Source organism: Aquarana catesbeiana, linkage group LG03, assembly GCF_042186555.1.
Source record: "Aquarana catesbeiana isolate 2022-GZ linkage group LG03, ASM4218655v1, whole genome shotgun sequence".
In the NCBI taxonomy this organism is placed as follows: Eukaryota; Metazoa; Chordata; class Amphibia; order Anura; family Ranidae; genus Aquarana; species Aquarana catesbeiana.
Window position 1 is genome coordinate 546,027,214 of NC_133326.1, and position 20,613 is coordinate 546,047,826.

Here is a 20,613-nt window from a genome sequence, read left to right on the forward strand (position 1 = left end):
TAAAAGGATGCAGACATTACAACTATTCTCATCACACCCATGAAAAGCACATCAACAGATTATAATGAAACAGACCCACCTATTCAGTCTCCAAAGGATACTGTCAAACAAACAGCTATTCCTTCAGAGCAATCCTTCAATCTATATTGATCATCCAGAGGGGATTGATTTTTCCTCAACAAAAGTTGCTCTTTAAGTCTTAGACAAACTACATTTTTCTCCTTCCATGTGCTAAAAACCAAGGTAAATCTACTCTCTGGTGGTTTTTGCTCTGCGAACCGCCAAGCAGTGTGGAGTTTCACATTCTGGGTCAAAGTCTAAACACAGCGAAACCGCATAGCGGGAGAAAGTAGAGCAGAGGAAATATGTGGCTTCAACCACATCGACCCAGATCCTCTGACTGATAGCTGGCAAGGAAGGCACCAGCAAAACGATGCAGGGCCTCCCCTATTACCCAGCTGCAGAAAGCCAGACATCTGATGGCATCATACGTGTTAAATTAAACATCCAACTGCAAAACCAAAGAGGCGACTGCTTGTTCTCATATTTTCCTGAATACTTGAGAAAGAGAAAATATACGACCCTCCCCCATCCAAAACTGATTTTATACACAGCCAGAGGGTTCATCAACATACAAGCCAAGTTATCAGAGACTGAATACAATTATCATAATTGGAAAATCACTGTTTCATTGAAATCCTGCTTACATACCATTACACACACAGAGCCCACACGTTCCCTGGTGCCAAAGAACCCTGCCCACACACAGTGAGTACCAAACACAATAGATGCTTTTTAGCTAGGTTATGCACCAAATCTCGATCCAGAGACATCAGGAGCTAAAAATTTGGGGTTTGGTCCAGAAAAAAAAAACAAACAAACAAAAAAAAACAAAACACCACCCAGCACCAAAATTTAACACAGGTTACTACAATGCAAACCTCAATCTGATTTTGGCAATTCATATCAGAGGCCTAAAAAAAAAAAAAAAAAAAGCTTTTTCCTCTCCGATTGGGCAGGCCAAATGTTTTGAAAATAATAAAAATCATCATTAGAAAAGAATTAACAGATCAACTAGTCTTCTGAAAAGTACACCCCATGGAAACGGTTGACAAACATATGTTATCAGGCAAAAGATTAGGTCTTTATCAAAACAGTGTCTACAGAGAAAGGCGATATACTTTGAGAAGTACAGCCAAAGGTCTGCATTCCCATGACCCGTTTTCAGCAGACAGCGGGCAGAAGCCTGCCAATGTCACAGAGCCGGTCCAGGCTCGGGAAGGAGCACGACAATATGGTCGGCATCCGCCCACATGCCAGGACCGGCACCCGGATCAGCCTCTCAGTAAGCCGATGAGAGCCTGAGCCGGCCGCTCCCTCCACAGCGCAGCGCTCCAGTAGGGGGGTGGGGGTGGGGGGTGCAGAGCAGAGATCAGTGACTGACAGTCACCAGCTCTCTGCTCAGGGAGCTCTGAGAACCGAGTGACTGGTGGCGTTTGATTGCTTGGTTTTAACTGTGAGAGCCGGTGGGGGTCAGATGCATCATCGGGCTGATGCTGCTTCCACCGAGGTAAGTATGATTCACCAAGAAAAAAAAAAAAAGTCATACATCTTTTAAACAATGCATAATAAAAATGGCCTTGTAAATCAAAAAAAAAAAAAAAAAAAAAATTAAAAAGTATATATAGATAAAAGTAGAAAATGTATACCCTTGGCATTAACCACTTTAAAGCAGGGTTCCCATAAAAAAAAAAAAAAAAAAAAATTAAAAGTCAGCAGCTACAAATACTGCAGCTGCTGACTTTTAAAATCGGACACTTACCTGTCCCAGGGTCCAGCGATGCGAGGAATCGAAGCCCGCTCACCCCCCCCCCGCCACGCCCCGCGGCGCCAGCATTTTAACTGTGGGCGCCCGGCTGTGGCTTCACAGCCAAGCACCCACTGCGCATGCGCAAGCTGTCACTGGCCCCACAATCATCTGGGACCGGTCACGTGTCCCAGATGATTGACAAGAGGGAGGGTGGAGAGGCAATCTCCCTTCCTGCGCCGAGGGAAGTGACGTCAGGAGCCCAGGCACCGAAGGAGGCAGACTATGAGGGACCCTCTAGCAACAGACATTTAGAGGGGAGTAAAAAAAAAAAAAAAAAAAAAAAAAATTTCTCCAAATGTTTTTTTTAATTTTTTTTAAGCACATTACTAACTTTTTTTTTTTTTTGGAGTGGAACTCCACTTTAAGACCAGGCCAATTCCAAAATAGTGCACACTCGTGGAATGGCGACAAACTATAATATAAGCATTAAAGCATTAAAAGCGTTTACAGGTTACCAGTTTAGAGTTATTACAGGAGGTCTGGTGCTAGAATTAATGATCTCCCTCTATTGTTTGCGACGATACCTCATGTCTTTATTTTTTCTACACTGCTTTCACATTTTTTTATCACTATTGTTATCACAAGAAAAGTAAACATCCCTAGTGATAGCAATAGGCAGTGACAGGTACTCTTTACTGATCTCTCCTCTGCCCTTGGAAGCTTTGAATTGATCCAAAGCTCTCCCTTGCCCCTAATGGCCAGTAAACGGCCAAAACCGAAAGTAATGAAATACACATCACTTCCAGTTTCATATACCGTAGAAATGATCAGGGCCAATCAGCTCGATGGTAAGCCAGTGGACCTACTGGCTTCAATCTGGGCTTGCTGGTGGGATGATAGAGCCCAGAGAGGAACCAGAGGGCCAATTAACTGCTAGGATGGTTTTTACATACAAGGGAATCACTGTCTGGGAAAAATAAATAAATAAAAATCACAATACCGTAATGATGCTTGTAGCTGCAGGTATTATCCCAGTATAACTGCTTAACCACTTCAGCCCCGGACGGATTTACACCCTTTATGACCAGGCTATTTTTTGCGATGCGGTACTGCGTCGCTTTAACTGACAATTGCGCGGTCATGCGCCGCTGTACCCAAACAAAACTGATGTCCTTTCCCCCCCCCCCACAAACAGAGCTTCTTGGTGGTATTTGATCACCTCTGCGTTTTTTTATTTTACGCTATAAAACAAAAATATATATATATATATATATATATATATATATATATATATACACATACATACACACACATACACAGTTGTATGCAAAAGTTTAGGAACCCCTGACAATTTCCATGATTGTCATTTATAAATATTTGGGTGTTTGGATCAGCAATTTAATTTTGATCTATCAAATAATTGAAGGACACAGTAATATTTCAGTAGTGAAACAAGGTTTATTGGATTAACAGAAAATGCGCAATATGCATCAAAACGAAATTAGACAGGTGCATAAATTTGGGCACCCTTGTCATTTTGTTGATTTGAATACCTGTACTACTTAGCACTGATTAATTGGAACACACAATTGATTTGGTGAGCTCATTAAGCCTTGAACTTCATAGAAAGGTACATCCAATCATGAGAAAAGGTATTTAAGGTGGCCAATTGCAAGTTGTTGTTCTCTTTGACTCTCCTCTGAAGAGTGGCAACATGGGGGCCTCAAAACAACTCTCAAATGACCTGAAAACAAAGATTGTTCTACATTATGGTTTAGGGGAAGGCTACAAAAAGTTATCGCAGAGATATAAGCTGTCAGTGTCTACTGTGAGGAACATAGTGAAGAAATGGAAGACCACAGGCACAGACCAGAAGTGGCAAGCCACATAAAATATTGGAGGCGCAAAGACGAAGGATGGTGAGAACAGTCAAAAACAGCCCACGGACCACCTCCAAAGACCTACAACATCAACTTGCTGCAGATGGTGTCACTGTGCATCCTACAATTCATTGCACTTTGCACAGGGAGAAGCTGTATGGGAGAGTGATGTGAAAGAAGCCTTTTCTGCACACACGCCACAAACGGAGTCGCTGGAGGTACGCAAACGCACATTTGGACAAGCCAGCTTTATTTTGGAATAAGGTGCTGTGGACTGAGGAAACAAAGATTGAGTTATTTGGTCATAACAAGGGGCGTTAGGCATGGCGGCAAAAGAACACAGCATTCCAAGAAAAACACTTGCTACCCACAGTAAAATTTGGTGGAAGTTCCATCATGCTGTGGGGCTGTGTGGCCAGTGCCGGTACTGGGAATCTGGTTAAAGCTGAGGGTCGCATGGATTCCACTCAATATCAGCAGATTCTTGAGAATAATGTTGAGGAATCAGTAACAAGGTTGAAGTTACGCCGGGGCTGGATATTTCAACAAGACAACGACCCAAAACACTGCCCAAAATCTACTCGGGCATTTATGCAGAGGAACGAGTACAATGTTCTGGAATGGCCATCCCAGTCCCCAGACCTGAATATCATTGAACATCTGTGGGGTGATTTGAAGCAGGCTGTCCATGCTCAGCAACCATCAAACCTAACTAAACTGGAGATGTTTTGTAAGGAGGAATGGTCCAAAATACATTCATAATAACAATGATAATATTGGGTGGAGATTTTTTATTTGAAGAAAGAAGACACTTTTACTGGATGGGTGTTTACTCCAGAATATTTAATGAACTGGATTTTGTGATCGTTACATTTCACAGTTGACACATAGTCAGGAATTGTTACTTTGCATCTTTATATGCTGCAAGGAGAGGCGATTCCCTGAATAATGTTCATTACAACTTTTTTTTATCTTTTTACATGCTGTAGGAAAATACTAAGCTCTATATCGGGGCATGTGTGCGCGTTTATATACTCCCGTCTTATTTATATAAAGGTTTTGTTAATACAGCAGCCCATTGTGGGTTTGTAGATTTTACAGTGTCCTAACTTCTTTGGAATTGGGATTGTACACCGGAGCAGGTGTGGCAGAATTCTTAGTGGAGGGAAGGCATAGCTTAGCCTGAATAAAGATCAGAGGATACTTAAAGCATTCAAGACCAGAACTAGAAGATCCCTGGTTCTGGTATAGACAGAGGTAAGCTTGTTGTATCTGGAGGCTAGGATGTCCACCTCCAGAGTCCCCCATTTTTAGCACATCAGATTGAACACATCTGTATAAATAGACCATTACCCCTGGTCCAAGCAACTGTCCACTCCAGGGATAGGGACCACAGAAAATCGATGGCGAGGGAATTTCTATCATGAGAGAAACTGGTTTGTTCCTTTAAAGTGGTTGTAAACTCTTACAGACCATTTTTTACTACAGGTAAGCCTATAGTAAGGCTTACCTGTAGCTTCCCCCGGATATCTCCTAAACCTACACGGTTTATAAGATATCCCCTGTATCAGCATGTGCCAACGTCATCAGCACATGCGCACTCAAGCAATGGCACCGTACCATTGCTTCAGCTAGTGTGCCATTACCTGCGGTTCACACTCGCATTCACGGGAATGACGTAATTGCGGCTCTGCCCGATCACAGCGCCGGAGTCCGCGATACCCGGAAAGAACTCCGGAATCGATGTCGCAGGCTGGAGTTGCGTACGGGGACTTCGATGTAAGGTGAGCATTTCATAATGAGCTAGCATGCTTTGCCTTTGTCTTGCAGGTTTTTTTGAAGGGGGGGTTTACAACCACTTTAAGGAAGCTAGGCTCCTTGTGTCCCCTTTAACGGTTGATATATGCCACAGTAGTGGCATTGTATGATTGCAACTGCATTGGGTGTCCCTTTAGAAAGAGGGTCCAGTGCTGGAGCAACAACTTGACTGCTCAGAGCTCCATGATGTTGATCGGGAGTTTGGTTTCCTCTCTTGACCAGGTTTTCTGAACTGCCAAGGATTGGAGGTCCCTTTCCCAGACAGACTGTTGCAAGAACCATCCAATTGTAAGGAATGAAAGATTTTCCCACTGTTTGAGCTGGGGTGGTGATTCACCAGGACAAGGAAGTTTTAATAATGATAATTTGATGGCTTTGGCTGCAATGCATAAAAAGGAGGAAAGCTTTCAAACATAAAAAGGATATGACATGTTAACTAGTTCTCCTCCAGAGCAATTTTTTGCACATATTAAAAAAAGGATTTTTTTTCTACAGCTTACCTGTAAAATCCTCTTCTTGGAGCAAATCACGGGACACAGAGCAGCCATAATAACTAACTGGGTTATATGCCACCTATTGGTGAATGGACACTGGTAAATCAAACAAGAAGTCCTCCCCAATATAACCCCTCCTACACAGGAAGTACCTCAGTTTTGTAGCAAGCAATAAACTTCCCAGACAAGAGGGGAGGGATCTCCGTGTCCGTGATGTACTCCAAGAAAAGGATTTTTTTCTAGCTGTAGAAAAAAAATCCTAATTTCTTTATCATACATCACGGACACAGAGCAGCCATAATAACTAACTGAGATGTCCCCAAGCAATGCTTTTGAGGGGAGGGAACCCATTATGACCAAAGAAACACCATTAGAACAACAGGATCTATATTGCTGCCTGCAGTACACTGCATCCAAATGAAAAACATCCTCCTGAGTCCTAACATTCACTTGATAAAACCTAGTGAATGTATGCACCAAAGACCAAGTAGCAGCCTTGCTAATCTGAGCCATTGATGCTTGATGATGAACTGCCCATGAAGCACTCACTCTTCTGGTAGAGTGTGCCCTTACTGGAAAAGGCGGAGCCTTACCCCTTAATCCATACGCCTGAACAATCACTTGGCGGAAATAGTCAACTTAGATGCTGCCTATCCATTCTTGGGACCTTCTGGCAATGCAAGCAGAACATCAGGTCTTTAGTATCATTGATAAACTGGCAGATCCACTGCTACACATTCAATCTGGATACTGCCTGCCCTTCCTGGGCTTTTCTGGCTGCACAAATCAGGATTCCTGACCTATGCCGACAACTCAAGTAGACCCTGAACTACCTCTAGAGTAGGTAGCGATCTTTCTCCTGCCGACTGCGGATTAGAAGAAAAATATAAAAGCAAGACACTGTCCTGATTCAAGTGAAAACTAGAAACCACTCTAGGCAATAGAAATGGATTAGGACGCAACATCACCTTACGATGTGCAATCAATAACAGCTCCTTGCATGAAAGAGCCGCCAGTTCTGACACTCCACTTAGTGAAGTGATAGCAACCAAAGAAGCCATCTTCTTTCATAAAAAAATGGCCTCTGCAAAGACAGCCAAGAGCGAATCCCAGTCCCAAGGAAACAAGAGTGGCCCGACATGTGGGACCATCTACGCTACACACTGTATGAAGTATGAATCCAGGAGTGAGAAACAATGGCCTCTGGAAAAAATGGATAGGGATGAACTCGAACCCTTAATGGTACTTAAGGCCAATCTCCTTTCCCCCTACTGATTGGAGAAAGATAAGAAAATGTCCCTGAGTGCGCCACTTCCTGGCTTCTGCCAGGAAAAAAAAATATTTCCAAGTCCTGTAATCGAGGCTACCTGAAACCAGCTTCCAGTGTGGAGATACAGGACTCAAGACTCAAGACCATTAGGTCCTGGTGGACTGGGAGTGTTCAAGGAGTGACCACCGCAAGACTCGCTATGTAAGCGTACCATGCCCTCCTAGGCCAATTCGGCCATCACTATTATCAGTGTTACCACCTCCCGGATTCTTTGCAAAAGATGAGTGAGAAGTAAAAACAGAGGGAAAGCATCAAATAAGGGAAAACTGGTCCATAAGGTGTTACCAGTGCATCTGCTCCTAGTGCCGGTGGGACTTTCGTCCCAGACACAACCTGTTCCCACTTGTTGTGGAACTTGGAATCTAGTAGATCCACCTGCAGAGTTATACCATTATACTATACCTGGAGTATGTACTAGTGATAGAGACAGCACTTGCTGTACTGTTTCAGACAATGTTGTTCACCTTCCTGAGCTGTATGACTCCTGGTGGTTGATATATAGGCCTGCAGAAGCATTACACCTTCAACTGGTTTGTCTCAACATCCAGAGCAAGGCATACTGGCCAACAATCCAAGATATCAATAGGCAGTACTTTCTCCTGTAGAGACCAAGTCCACTGAACTATAGCCACCTTCAAACCAACTGGAGAAGCTGGCATCAGTGGTTATCTTGCCCATGACGACTTTGCACTGCAATCTGCAAAAACCCTTGATGAGCCTGGAAAAAACGGCACATGAAGATATGTGTCATTGATGACTATAGACCCCAAAATCTAGGTCAAAAATAAATGGACAAAAGGATGTCCAGCGGCTTAAAATCTAAGCTAGACCTTATGTCCCCATTTGGTTTTGGGATCAACAACAGTTATTTTTTTTTAAATAAATGAGCCTATACCTTCTGCTCCAAGAGTCAAATGCAAAGCAAAAGATTGACGACTGTGGCAGACCCTGAAGGCCAAAAGAGGCGTACCTACCTACCAAGCTTTTCCTGGCTAAAGATGGAGCAAAACCACCTCAGAGACTGCCCTAAGATCTTCTGGCCTGAGATACTCTCAAAACACAGCAGCCTCAGATGCCTCCCTCACACAGGTGGGGGGACAGCTTACAGCATCTGGTATTCATCGGGCAGTTTCACATCCATATACTAACCAGGCTTGATCCTGCTTAGGCTTCGATCAACAGAGGCATGATCAAGGTGATGCGGCCACAGTCCATCTGATGAAAAATCAATGCGTCAGGAAAATGCTGCAACAGATGCATCTGACACCACTGTCCATTGAGGGAGGGGGTGGATGTGGACACTGCCAGATCACTGAACCTGAGAGCGGTGCACCTGCCTCTCCTTTCTGGAACCATTTAACTGGTATAACAGGTAAATAACACAGTGACTATATTAGCTAACCTAATATACAATCCTCCAAGGATGTAGGCCTAAACCATGTTGGTTTACTGCTATGCAATCCCTTACCTATGTAAGTATATAGGTACCCAGGCATGCCGTTATGTAGGTACCCAAGTTGTGCAAACATGCAGGTATACAAATATTCTTGCCCTTCATGCATTTATGTATGCAGCTCAAGGCAATAAGCACATATGTATGTATCCCAAAGCAAATAAGCACGTATGTATGTAGTTCTAGGCAACTAAGCACATATGTATACAATTTACTGAAAATAAGCACATATGCATACAGTTTAAACCAAGCATATATATATGTATGCAGTATAAATGAAAACCTGCCAGCGTGCGTTTAACCCCTTACGGACCACCGCGTGCTGATATACGTCCTAAATTTGAAGAGGGATATCTTTGCTATGGCAGCAGCTAGCTGCCATAACCCTAGTATCTTCTTCAGCGGGCGGTCCAATTTCCGATAATAGTGGTCTCTGCAGTGGATTCGCGGCAGGATCACTTTTATCGGCGGCGAGAGAGGGCCCTCTCGCCACTCTCCAATGCCCTCTGCCGCTTACCAGAGCCGTCGGTAGCGGCGGAGGTGATCGGATCTTTCTCCTTCCTTGGTATGGAGACGAGTAAAGGGAAGATGGCCCCCACCCGTCTCCATACCATTGCAGGGCGGTAGCAATGTCAAAACGTCACTTCCGCCCATAGCTCTTAAAAGGGCCATTTTTATTTATTTTTTTCAAATGACATTTATTTTTTTTATTGCATTTTAGTGTAAATATGAGATCTGAGGTCTTTTTAACCCAAGATCTCATATTTAAGAGGTCCTGTCATGCTTTTTTTCCCCATTACAAGGGATGTTTACATTCCTTGTAATAGGAATAAAAAAGTGACAATTCTTTTTTTTTTTTTTTTTTTTAAAGAACAGTGTAAAAATAAAAAAAAGGTAAAATTAAGGGGAAAAAAAAAATTTTTTTAAACGAGCCCCGTCCCGCCAAGCTCGCGTGCATATGAAAACAGTGTTCAAACCACACACGTGAGGTATTGTGTAGGGTGAGAGCAATAATTCTAGCCCTAGACCTCTTCCAACTCAAAACATGCAACCTGTAGAAATTTTTAAACGTCGCCTGAGGAGATTTTTAAGGGTAAAAAAGTTTGACGCCATTAGATGAGCGGGCGCAATTTTGAAGTGTGACATGTTGGGTATCAATTTACTTGGCGTAATATTATCTTTCACAATATGAAAAAAAACAGGCTAATTTTACTGTTGTCTTATTTTTTAATTGAAAAAAGCTTGTAAGACCGCTGCGCAAATACGGTGTGACAGAAAGTATTCCAACGATTTTATTCTCTAGGGCGTTAGGGAAAAAAAAATGTATAATGTTTGAGGATTCCAAGTCATTTTCTAGCAAAAAAAAAAGTTTTTAACTTGTAAACAACAAATCTCAGAAAGAGGCTCGGTCCTTAAGTGGTTAAGCAATATGTATTTATGGAGGCATGCGTTTATGGAAGCATGCAGGTATGTGTTTAAGCAAATATGCGTTTAGGCAAAAACACGAAAACGCATGTTCGTGCAAGCATGCGCTTACTCAATACGTGCCCATGGAGAACTGCATTTACGGAATAAGCAAGCATGCGTTTATGAAACGTGTTTATGCAACATATATTATGCCACACGCATCTATGCAAACATGTGTCTATGCACCACGTGTCTATGCAAACATGCATCCACGTAAACAAGTATATCTATGCAACATGCATACACACTTATGCCCACGCGTCTATACAAACATATGCTTATAAAAACCTGCGTTTACACAACATGCGTCCATGCAGACGGGCTGTCGTGGCCAGCCTTGGGGGGGCTGCATGCTGAGCGCCGCCCGCTTGTCGGCGTGGGGCCCGCTGAGAACATGTGCCTATGCAGGCTGGTGTTCTATGCAAGCATGTATACTAAGCTGCACATGCTCAACCGCACCTGGGCCCATACTTATAGTCAGGATTAGCCAAGTACACAGGGATCCAGTGCAGCCTCTATGCTGCTTCAACAGCCTAAAGCCTCTTCCATACCTGTGCGACCTGTCCTGCGACTTGGGACTGCAAGGTCGCCTGAGAAGTCCCACCCCATGATTTCCAATGAGTACCCTTCTCATCTGTGCGTCAAGATTACACAGGCACTGCTTCACGTCAATGAAAAATCGCATTAACGTTGCGGCCAAAATGTGCGACTTTCAAAAATCGCAGAAGTGTGAAAAGGGAGCCCAAAACTAAGCTCCTGCAGACCCAGTGTATGCTATTCTGGAGACACAACCCCTTCAAGTGCACCGATGCTCATGTTCTTCCAAACATGTGCTTATGTCACATGTATGTATGTATGTATGCAACATCTATGCAAAACGTGTGTTTATTCAAGCATGCATTTAGGCAACAAGCTTATAAGCATGTGTACTATGCTGCACTTGGCCCCATACTAGTTTTTACTAGTTTAGTACCTGTTCAACTGCACCAGGCCCCATACTATTTTTGTGCCAAATGCACAGTATTCTGGAGACCCAACACTTTAAAGCAGGGATCTTCAAACTACAGCCCTCCAGCTGTTGTGGAACTACAAGTCCCATGAGGCATTGCAAAACTCTGACATTCACAGACATGACTAGACATGATGGGAATTGTGGTTCCTGAACAACTGGAGGGACCGTAGTTTGGGGACCCCTGCTTTAAAGTGCACTACTAGGGGTGTATCGACTTGTACAGGCCCCCCCCCCCCCAATTAAGCAGCAAGTAGGCAGTATATTATCATGAATTGTAAGGCCACATATCATATATTTCTCCCATAGTAAGTACTCACACTTCACTAGTATCTATGGGCGGGTGTTATGTCTCCAGGGGCCCTACCTGGTATTCCCAGGACCACATGGCTTTAACATGGCCGCCCTTCCAGTTCCTGTCTATATAAAAATAGGACATACTGAGTGACTTGCACCCTCTAGTGGCTGGAGGAGAAACAGCAATCCACATGACTAAGAAGTACACAGCATGATTAAACAGCACACTGCCCCCAGAGTCACTGGGAGAGCAGTCAGATCTCTCTTTTTTTTTTTTTTTAAAGAGAAGCTGCAAAGATGCTGACTTACCATTCCTGCTGCAGGACTCTGAACATAACAGGAGTCCAATCTTCACCCATCACGGCGAGCTTAGTCATAAAAGACCTTCAGAGACTGGGTCCCCCTTAATCTGTGGTCCAGGGGACCTGGACCTGTATAGCACCCACCAGGAAAGCAACTTGGTCAGAACAAACACTGCACAAGTTTCCATTACGCAGGGTCCAGAGCCATAAGGCTGCATTACAGGCAAAACCTCAAAGAACCTTCTCTCCTTCCAAGGAGGCTTGTGTACCATCCATTTTGGCTTATAGCTTTTTCGAAAGGATCCGATTGAAGTCCACGCTGCATTACAGGCAAAACCTCAAAGAACCTTCTCTCCTTCCAAGGAGGCTTGTGTACCATCCATTTTGGCTTATAGCTTTTTCGAAAGGATCCGATTGAAGTCCATGATTCCTAATAGAACTGTCCAGACCTCCAGGTATGCTCCAAGGAGCACATGTCACATCAGTGACCATCTACCTAACAGACACTGGTGAAAAAACTGAGGTACTTCCTGTTTAGGAGGGGTTATATAGGGGAGGACTTCTTGTTTGATTGATTTACCAGTGTCCATTCACCAATAGGTGGTGTATAACCCAGTTAGTAGTTATGGCTGCTCTGTGTCCCATGATGTACGATAAAGAAATCTGTGTTTTTGGCTATAACATTTCTAAAAACTCACAGAACATAAATTATGGCAGCTGCACAATGTGTTCACACTACTAAAAAAGACACAATGGGAAAATATTGGGGAAATATGGGTGGGATGGATATACTACTCTATATAAATAAGTCCCAGGCTCGGTGAGGGTGATGGTCTCCTATAGGACACCCATATTCCATAATGTTACGCTTGTCAGATAGGTTCTAGGATTATTTTCCTCAGCTCTAGGCACATGGTCTTTCTTGTTTCTTGTATTTAGTTTAGTCTCCCTCCCCTTTTATTATGTCCTTATTGGTACATTTCAGATGCTTAAATCGATTTATGCCTAAAAATTGTACCGAAATTACTGTCTACAATGTAGTCACCAGTCTGAATATCATGGCTCAGTGCTAAAATCCTGAATTGTAAGAATTACTCACTTTGGCATGTATTTATTTTGTCATCTATTCTTCTAGAGCTTGTCAGACAGTTTGCTTGAGGTATACAAAACATGACAATGTACAATTTTCAGTCATCTGATAATTGTTTCTACTATACCCTATTGTCAGTATAATTTTTTTTTTTTTTTTTTATAAGGGCCAGTTCACACCACATGCAGTCCAGTGCATTTTTCTTTCTGCATCAAAAACGTATGGAAAGTAGGTTATATGGTTTTCAATGGCATAGTTCACACCAGTGCAGTCAGTTCCAGTGCGTTCCAGTTCCAGAAAAAAAAAGTAGAACATGCTGCATTTTTTTCTGCACGGACTGTACTGGAACATGTAAAACGCATAAAAAACGCACTGGAACGCATCGTAACGCACCAAAATGCACCAAAAACGCACTGCAACACACTTGTCCTTATTTAAGGTTAAGAAAAAAGAGGGGGGCATCCGCACTTGACTGCATCAAAAACGCACCAAAACCGCATCAAAAACACACTGGAACACATCAAAAACGTGCATGCAGAAAAGGACCTGGAACGCATCCGGACTGCGTTTCTATGGTGTGAACTGGCCCTGAATTAAAAACACACATACCTCACAGAACATATTATATTTTCTGAAACAGAGGCCTTGTAGAATAGATAGATAGTTGTAGCAATATTTTGTGTTGTACAATACTTGTGCAACTGTTCAAACGCAATATTCAGGGAAGAAAAAAACAAAACAAATGAATTTTAGTGCAAACAAAAAATTGATACCCAATTGTTTGGTAAAATATATAAAAAAGGGTTTTCCATAAAAACATGTCAAGTCTAAAAGGATAAGTTCACTTTAAAAAAAAATAAATAATAATGAATGCACATCTTTTTGCATGTAAACAAAGGTGCATTTATTTCTTGTAAAGCATTGCACCCGCAATCAGCAGAAGGAGGTGCCATGCAGGACTCCTGCAAACTTGTCAGTGTATCTGTCTGCTCGTTCACATAAAAGCGCCATAGTAGTTCACAGAACCCTACAAGTAGACAACCGTAAATGGCTATTGGTACTTGTAATTTCCCATAACTTTTTATAATGAATGACACAGTCAGGCAGGTGCCCAGAGAAGATGCCCGCTCGCTGTCACAGGGAGGAGCGAGAGAGAGGGGAGAGGCTGCAGGAACATGTTACATATTCCACCCTAAATAAGGTGAACTTATTCTTTAGGCTAGGTTTCCAGTATTGAGACTGAAAGTCGCATGACAAGTCCTACCCCAGTAAGTACTGTTCATATCTGTGCGACTTCAAAGTAGTCCCTGCACTTTGATCCCACTTTGATGCGACTTTGGGTCTACAGACCTCAAGAATACACAGGCATTGTTTCAAGGCGCATAAAAATCGCGCGACTTTCAGGATCCAATAGTGGAAACCTAGCCTAAAGAATAAGTTCACCTTATTTAGGGTGGAATATGTAACATGTTCCTACAGCCTCTCCCCTTTCTCTCCCCTCCCTGTGACAGTGAGCGAGAGGGGAAAGTGGCACTAGTGGAAACCAAGCCCTAAAATTGCATATACCAGAATATTGCAAAAAACTATGGTACTGAAAATTCTCCATAGGCAATCCTTTAAAAACCTTTTCAGATCATTAGGTTAGAGTTAAAGCGGAGCTCCAGACTCTTTCATAAAAAAATACTGTAGCTACTGACCTAATATTAGGACTTGTTCACGAATCCAGCGCGTCTTCACCACAGCTAATTTTTCAATCAGCTCTCAGGTGCTGCCGCTGCCATTTCCTGTAAGGGAAACTGGCATTGAAACCTTTCGGTGGCCCCGAAAGGTGCCAAATGTGGTAGCAGAGGAGGGGGAGAGGAGGCAAACAAGGGGAGCTTCCCCTTTTGGATGGAGCTCCACTTTAACTAGGAGTTAACCATCAGTTTACAGGTAACATGATAGATGAACAATTGTGATGATCCCACACATGTAAGCACAGTTACAAATTGCAAGTTTGTGAAGGGCGACTTAGTTATTGCTTTTCAAATTTGTTACATTTTTCTTTTTAGTTGTTGAAAGTATAGATTTTTTTCCCACAAGCCCTCTGTGTGATAGCATTGGGAAGGAGATGGGTCCTCTCTATTGAGACATCAGAGGTCTATTGGACCCCTCAGGGTGTTTTTTGTATGCCCACAATGCAGCCATGAGCTTGTTTTGAACCCTCCCCTCTCTGAATGTGCAAAATGTCCAAACAGCGGTTAAAAAGTTATCATTAACACCACCTGTGAGACGCTTCACACGGAATAGGTCATTCTCTGATTCCTGGGACATCACAGCTGCACCTATACAGCTAAATTAACAGTTATATCACTGCCCACATACATAGTCTGGCAGACCACCAAAGGATTCTCACAGAGCATTTATTAGAGTAGGTATTAGTATTTAGAGAAGGCTTTTTTTTTGCTGTTTGAGAAGATTTCCTCCAAGCACTATGTGGCTTGATACTCTGAATATTTGAGGATATAGACCCAGCAGCTACTGGCTTTGTTGTTACTTAGGTTTTGAAAATTCTATAACCTGAAAACAGATCAGGAAGGCACATTTTCAAAAGTGCACATTTAGATATGTTTAAAATGTTTACACGATGTGAATAGGACATGAATATGGAAACTCTACACATTGAAGCAGATGATATATCTGCAATACAACAGAAATAAACAATGCTACAAGGGCTGGCAGACATGAGGTTAAGCAAGTCTTGATGTGCAGTTTATAATAATTGCACCTCCCACACCCCGCTGGTGTGCCACAATGAGAGGCAGCCATCTTTTCTGAGAAAACTGAGCAAGATTAATGTCACTGCTGTAGAGACAGTCTGGTTCTGTCTGCTGCCGGCTGCCAGATAAAATGGGGAACAAAGGCCTCCTTCTGAACCCCCCTGCTGGGTTCCATTAACCACCATGGGCAGCTTATCGATGTCTCAGAAGCTGCCAGAGAACCAACAAAGTAATTACTGTACTTAGAGGGAAAAGTGATATAATAGAAAAAAAAAGGTGTGCGCGTATGTATATAAAAATATATATTTTTTGCAACTTAGAGCTTTCCCAAGCCCAGCCTGGTCTACAATAGTCACAGCAAGCACCTGAGAAAAGCAGCTTTGCTGTAACAATGTCATGTTGTGGCCACAGACACTCATTCCATCAATGAAAGAGGTTTCCATACTGATGAATGATAGCACATCAGATAACTATATAGGCAGCAGTAGGCTCATATAGAGGCTACAATCCAATACAGCTTATTAGCCACTCACAGGACTTGAGCACCAACTAGAAGATAAAAAGTGCCATTATCACATTTATAATTAGTTTTTTCGGGGGCAGAACAAACAGTCTCTATATCAAAATAACCAGGGGTGGGGTGGGGGGACACACTTGTTGGGATCTGAAATTATATACATTAACCTTGAGTGAAACGTCATAAAGTTCTATTCACCCAGCTGCGCTGCGGTACTGGGGTGAACAAGCACATAGACAATCCAAACCATGCCGAAAAGTAACCCACCTCTATCTGGTCTGTCTTGGCATCTCCCCAGTATATTTTCCCTTCTGTGTAGTCCAAGGCAAGACCATTAGGCCAGCCTAGGGAGGTGTTCACCAAAATCACCCTATCGGAGCCATCCATTGCAGCACGTTCGATTTTTGGGTTCTCTCCCCAGTCGGTCCAGTACATGTAGCTGTAGAAAAATACAAGTTATGTAAGACTTGTAAGACTTTGGGAAATGTTTAAAACTTTCTAATGGTTACAGGGGCACTGACCCAATCAATTGAAAAAATACACAATGTGTGAATATATCCATGCCTGAGTCTCAGTGGAATACTGTCCTCCAGCAAACTTAAAGGGGTAATAAACCCAAAACCAAGCATTATATTGCAGATTACCAATTCTTAAAATGTGATGGCTGCATTAGTTTTCTTTTTTTAGGCTTTCTTATTTTCATTTGGTGAGCCAACCAGTAAGTCTGTTTTTCAAAAGAACAAGCTCTCTTGCAGATGTATCAGTTACAGAGATAAGAAACTATTTACCACTGACAGGAGTCCCTAGAATGATCAGCTTTTATGTAAAACCTTTTTATCCTAAAAGAAAAAAAAAACTTTTGCTGTAACTGCTTTTAAAGTGTTAGCTGGAGTTTGGCTTCAAATTGATAGTTTATTTAAATCTGCTAGTGCATAGAACCCCCCCCCCCCCCCAGACTGACAATGCAGCTGTCCAAAGGTGCCCCTGTGCTCATTTATCCAGAGCGTAGGCACACTAATACAGGAAGTGCGTTACCAGCCAGATCACCAGGTGAAAAAAAAAAAAAACTAAACGCAGCCACCACATGAAATGACCGTTAAGCTGCAATATATTACATTTTTTGGTTTTGGGATTAATAGTTTCTTACTGTGTTTTTCTACCACCTCTGCCAGCTCCCGAACTTTCCTCCTCACTCTCATTTATTTGGTATGAGCAGTTTACGTTCACTGCGGTGTCATGTACCGCTCTATGCACACTAGTCTCAATCTATAGTCCCCTAGTTCATCTCAGGAGCGAGCAAGAAAGGATGGTTATGTCACTATACACAGTGCAACCATGGAGGAAAAAAAAAAAAAAAAAACTTAGATTTTAGACACCCTCTAATACAAAGCTGGATGAGGAACAGCATTTAAAAAAAAAACACAACACACAAAAGGCACTTAAAAATAAGAATACATATTTAAAAAAGGATTTCTTTTTAAAACATTAGCATCACTTAAAAGCGGTCACTAAATAAATAAAGAGTTCCATGCAAAGACTAGAGATTTACTTATCTCCTCTGTTGCCTGATGCCCAGATCTAAACTAATGCCAAGATACCACAACTAAAAAAATCTTCACTATTCTTTGCACTCCTAGGTATGTTTGCTGCCTAGTCACCCACCATGCTTGGTTGTTCAATCCGCTGGCCTCTATGTCACTACTGTGTCCTGTAGTGACAACGAGGCCAGTGGAAGACACCACATCGTGTAACAGGTTTCCAAGAATATTACACTACTGCAGTGTTGGCTAGTTCAAGCAGCTGTATCTGCAACGTGGGCAATAAAGCCAGTCATAGGTGGTGCGATTCCCCTATTAACCTCCAGCGGGGAAGCTCAGCAAGGAGGATTCCTCTATTTACATAAAGTGTGTTGATGGGGAATCAAGTCAGTTTTTCTCATTCAGCCCACTGGTTGAACAGAAGAAAAAAAACTGACTCTTCTATGGCCAACCTTTGTAAGGACGGCCATAAATTATCGATTTTCTTTCCTGTAGCCACATGCAGACCATAGCTGATGCCATTTTCGCTTGATTCCCCCCCCCATCAACACAGTCAGTGTTGATAGAGGAATCCCTTCGTCGAAGCCATTGTGTTCTCCTGGCAGAGGGGCACAGGGAGCCATCCCTGCCGGGAAAACACATCGATTAATGCTAGCGGCTAAAGCCGCTGGTAATAACTGCATGTAAAATGCGGCAGGCTGGTTGTACAGAAACTGATGGTTTAATCAACTTGGGTACAATCAGCCTGCCTATACATGGTTCAAATCTCGGCTGGCCCCTGCTAAACTAGCACAGATTAAAACCATCTATGGCCAGCTTAAGAGGCAATTATGAACCAATTTCTTTAAACGGGGGCCGCCGATGCTCTAGGCCCCTTCTCTTCAGTCGGGAGCCCCCCACGGAGAGCTGCTTTCAATAGGGGCACCCAAGTCCCACTGCTGTGTCCATTGACACAGACAGTGGGACTCAGCCCCACCCTTCACTCCTGCTGCTATCAATCTGTCCAATGAGGAGAGACACAGTGGCTGGAGCCGCTGCGCTTGTGCACATCGTTGGATTAAATCAGGCTCAGGTAAGAAGGGGGGCGGAGCAGCAGCACAAAAGGTTTTTCACCTTAATGCATCAAGATGAAAAACCTTGAGGGTTTACAACCACTTTAATTACCATTTTAACAAGAAAAGTGTTATTTTCAGGTTTTACAGTGTGAGTAGTGTTAAACACTTGAAGACTTGTAAGCAAATCGAAAATTTTCCCCATGATTTTACCAACCAGAAAGATGTATAAGATTTGTAACCTTTAAAACCTTGCTAAAAAAGTAACAGCTGAAGTCCAGAAACAATGCAATTACCAGAATATAACTTGGAGACCGAAGTTCCAAAAGGAAAAGGCTCCACTAACCCACAGGGGGGGTCTATACCTTGGGGGAGGGGGATCCAATGTCCAGGCTGCATATATGCAAACCAAAAACATCTCAGAGGAGCTGGCCTCATGCTACTTCTCGGATACGGTCACTGCCCAAAACCGGCCTTAAGTCCTAAACTTTTGAAAATGGGGCTTAACTAGAACAAATAGTGAATTAGATCTGTAAAGTTCACAGGCAAGTATGATACTGTCTGGTTCTTATTTAATTGAATCAGACCATTCCTGAAAATGCAATTGTGCTGCAATGCAAGCAGTAAAATGTCCTCAAGTTGGCAAAGTGACAATGTCTATGAAAAGGACCCCCCTCTGACCCACTGATAACCACGTCTCCAGCAGATAGAGGAGTATGTGACTGCCCTCCCGTTATAGTGCTCTAGGGCCTAGCACTGCCACACAACTGAGGCAGACACATCACTGCTCTCTCTAGGCTATAACAAGGGGTATTTTGGTGCCAGTTGCGACAAAAAGGCTGTAGGTGTATCAGTTTGTGGGCCCTTCCACAGACACAGTCAGCGACAGTCTCCAAGCCCAGAAGGCATGCACCCCTTTTCAGCTCCAAGTGCCACTTTGTCATTCAACTATCAAATGCCAGTGCTTCAGAAGCCAGTAGGGACACTCTTATTTGGCAGAGCAGAGGATCTGTAAAGAAGTTGTGGTCCCAAGCACAGAGAGTCCTAAGACTAATAGGGCTTGTAGACTAAAATAAGTATTACAAGTGTTTCAGCTAGTCATCTTAAGACTGTATTCAGGGCAGTTCAGATTCACTTTACACTAATATACTCAGAAAAAAAACAAAGACGGCTCACCCATTTGTTGGATCCAAGACAATAGCTCTCGGTTCATCAAGATCTTCAGATATTAAAATTTTGCGCATAGTTCCATTTAACCGCGTCACCTCGATGCGGTCGGTTCCCGTGTCTGTCCAGTACAAGTTGCGAGCCACCCAGTCCACAGCGATTCCATCAGGGTGAGATACTTGAGAGACAACAATGAACTGACTGGAGGAACCATCAACCTGAGCCCGTCGAATGGCTCGCACCTCATCATCAGTCCAGTATATATAACCTTCCACTGGGTCATAGTCTATGGCGATGGCATGGCGGATGTCATCCAGAGGGAGCACAATATCAGTAAAGTCAGGGGTGTCCAAGGATATTCGCCGGAGATCTGTCCGCCGGGCAAGTAGCAGCAGCTCTGTAGCACCTGAAAAGCAATTAATCACATTGAGGCAAAATTATGGTACTATATAAAAACATTTTACACTTCTGCTTACTAAACAATTTACTTTGTGGTTGTTACAGCTACAAATAGAGGGGCTTCAGTGCTTTTGTAGCATGTTCACTATTAGATACTTTGGTAGAATTCCAAAAATATACCCAATAGTCAATGTTTATGCATCTTTCACTCTTAGTGCTTTCTTACACATG

The 20,613-nt window shown here is 42.9% G+C and overlaps 1 protein-coding gene across 1 annotated transcript in view; it reads right to left on the reverse strand.

Moving 5' to 3' along the window:
* The window catches only part of LRP6 (LDL receptor related protein 6), a 143,936-nt gene that overhangs the window by 62,962 nt on the left and 60,361 nt on the right, over positions 1–20,613 (reverse strand). The window contains exons 6-7 of the mRNA XM_073621513.1: positions 19,993–20,389; positions 16,494–16,665 (exon numbers count right to left, since the gene is read on the reverse strand). Coding sequence (XP_073477614.1) covers positions 16,494–16,665; positions 19,993–20,389 — 569 coding nt within the window. The remainder of the gene's footprint in view (positions 1–16,493; positions 16,666–19,992; positions 20,390–20,613) is intronic.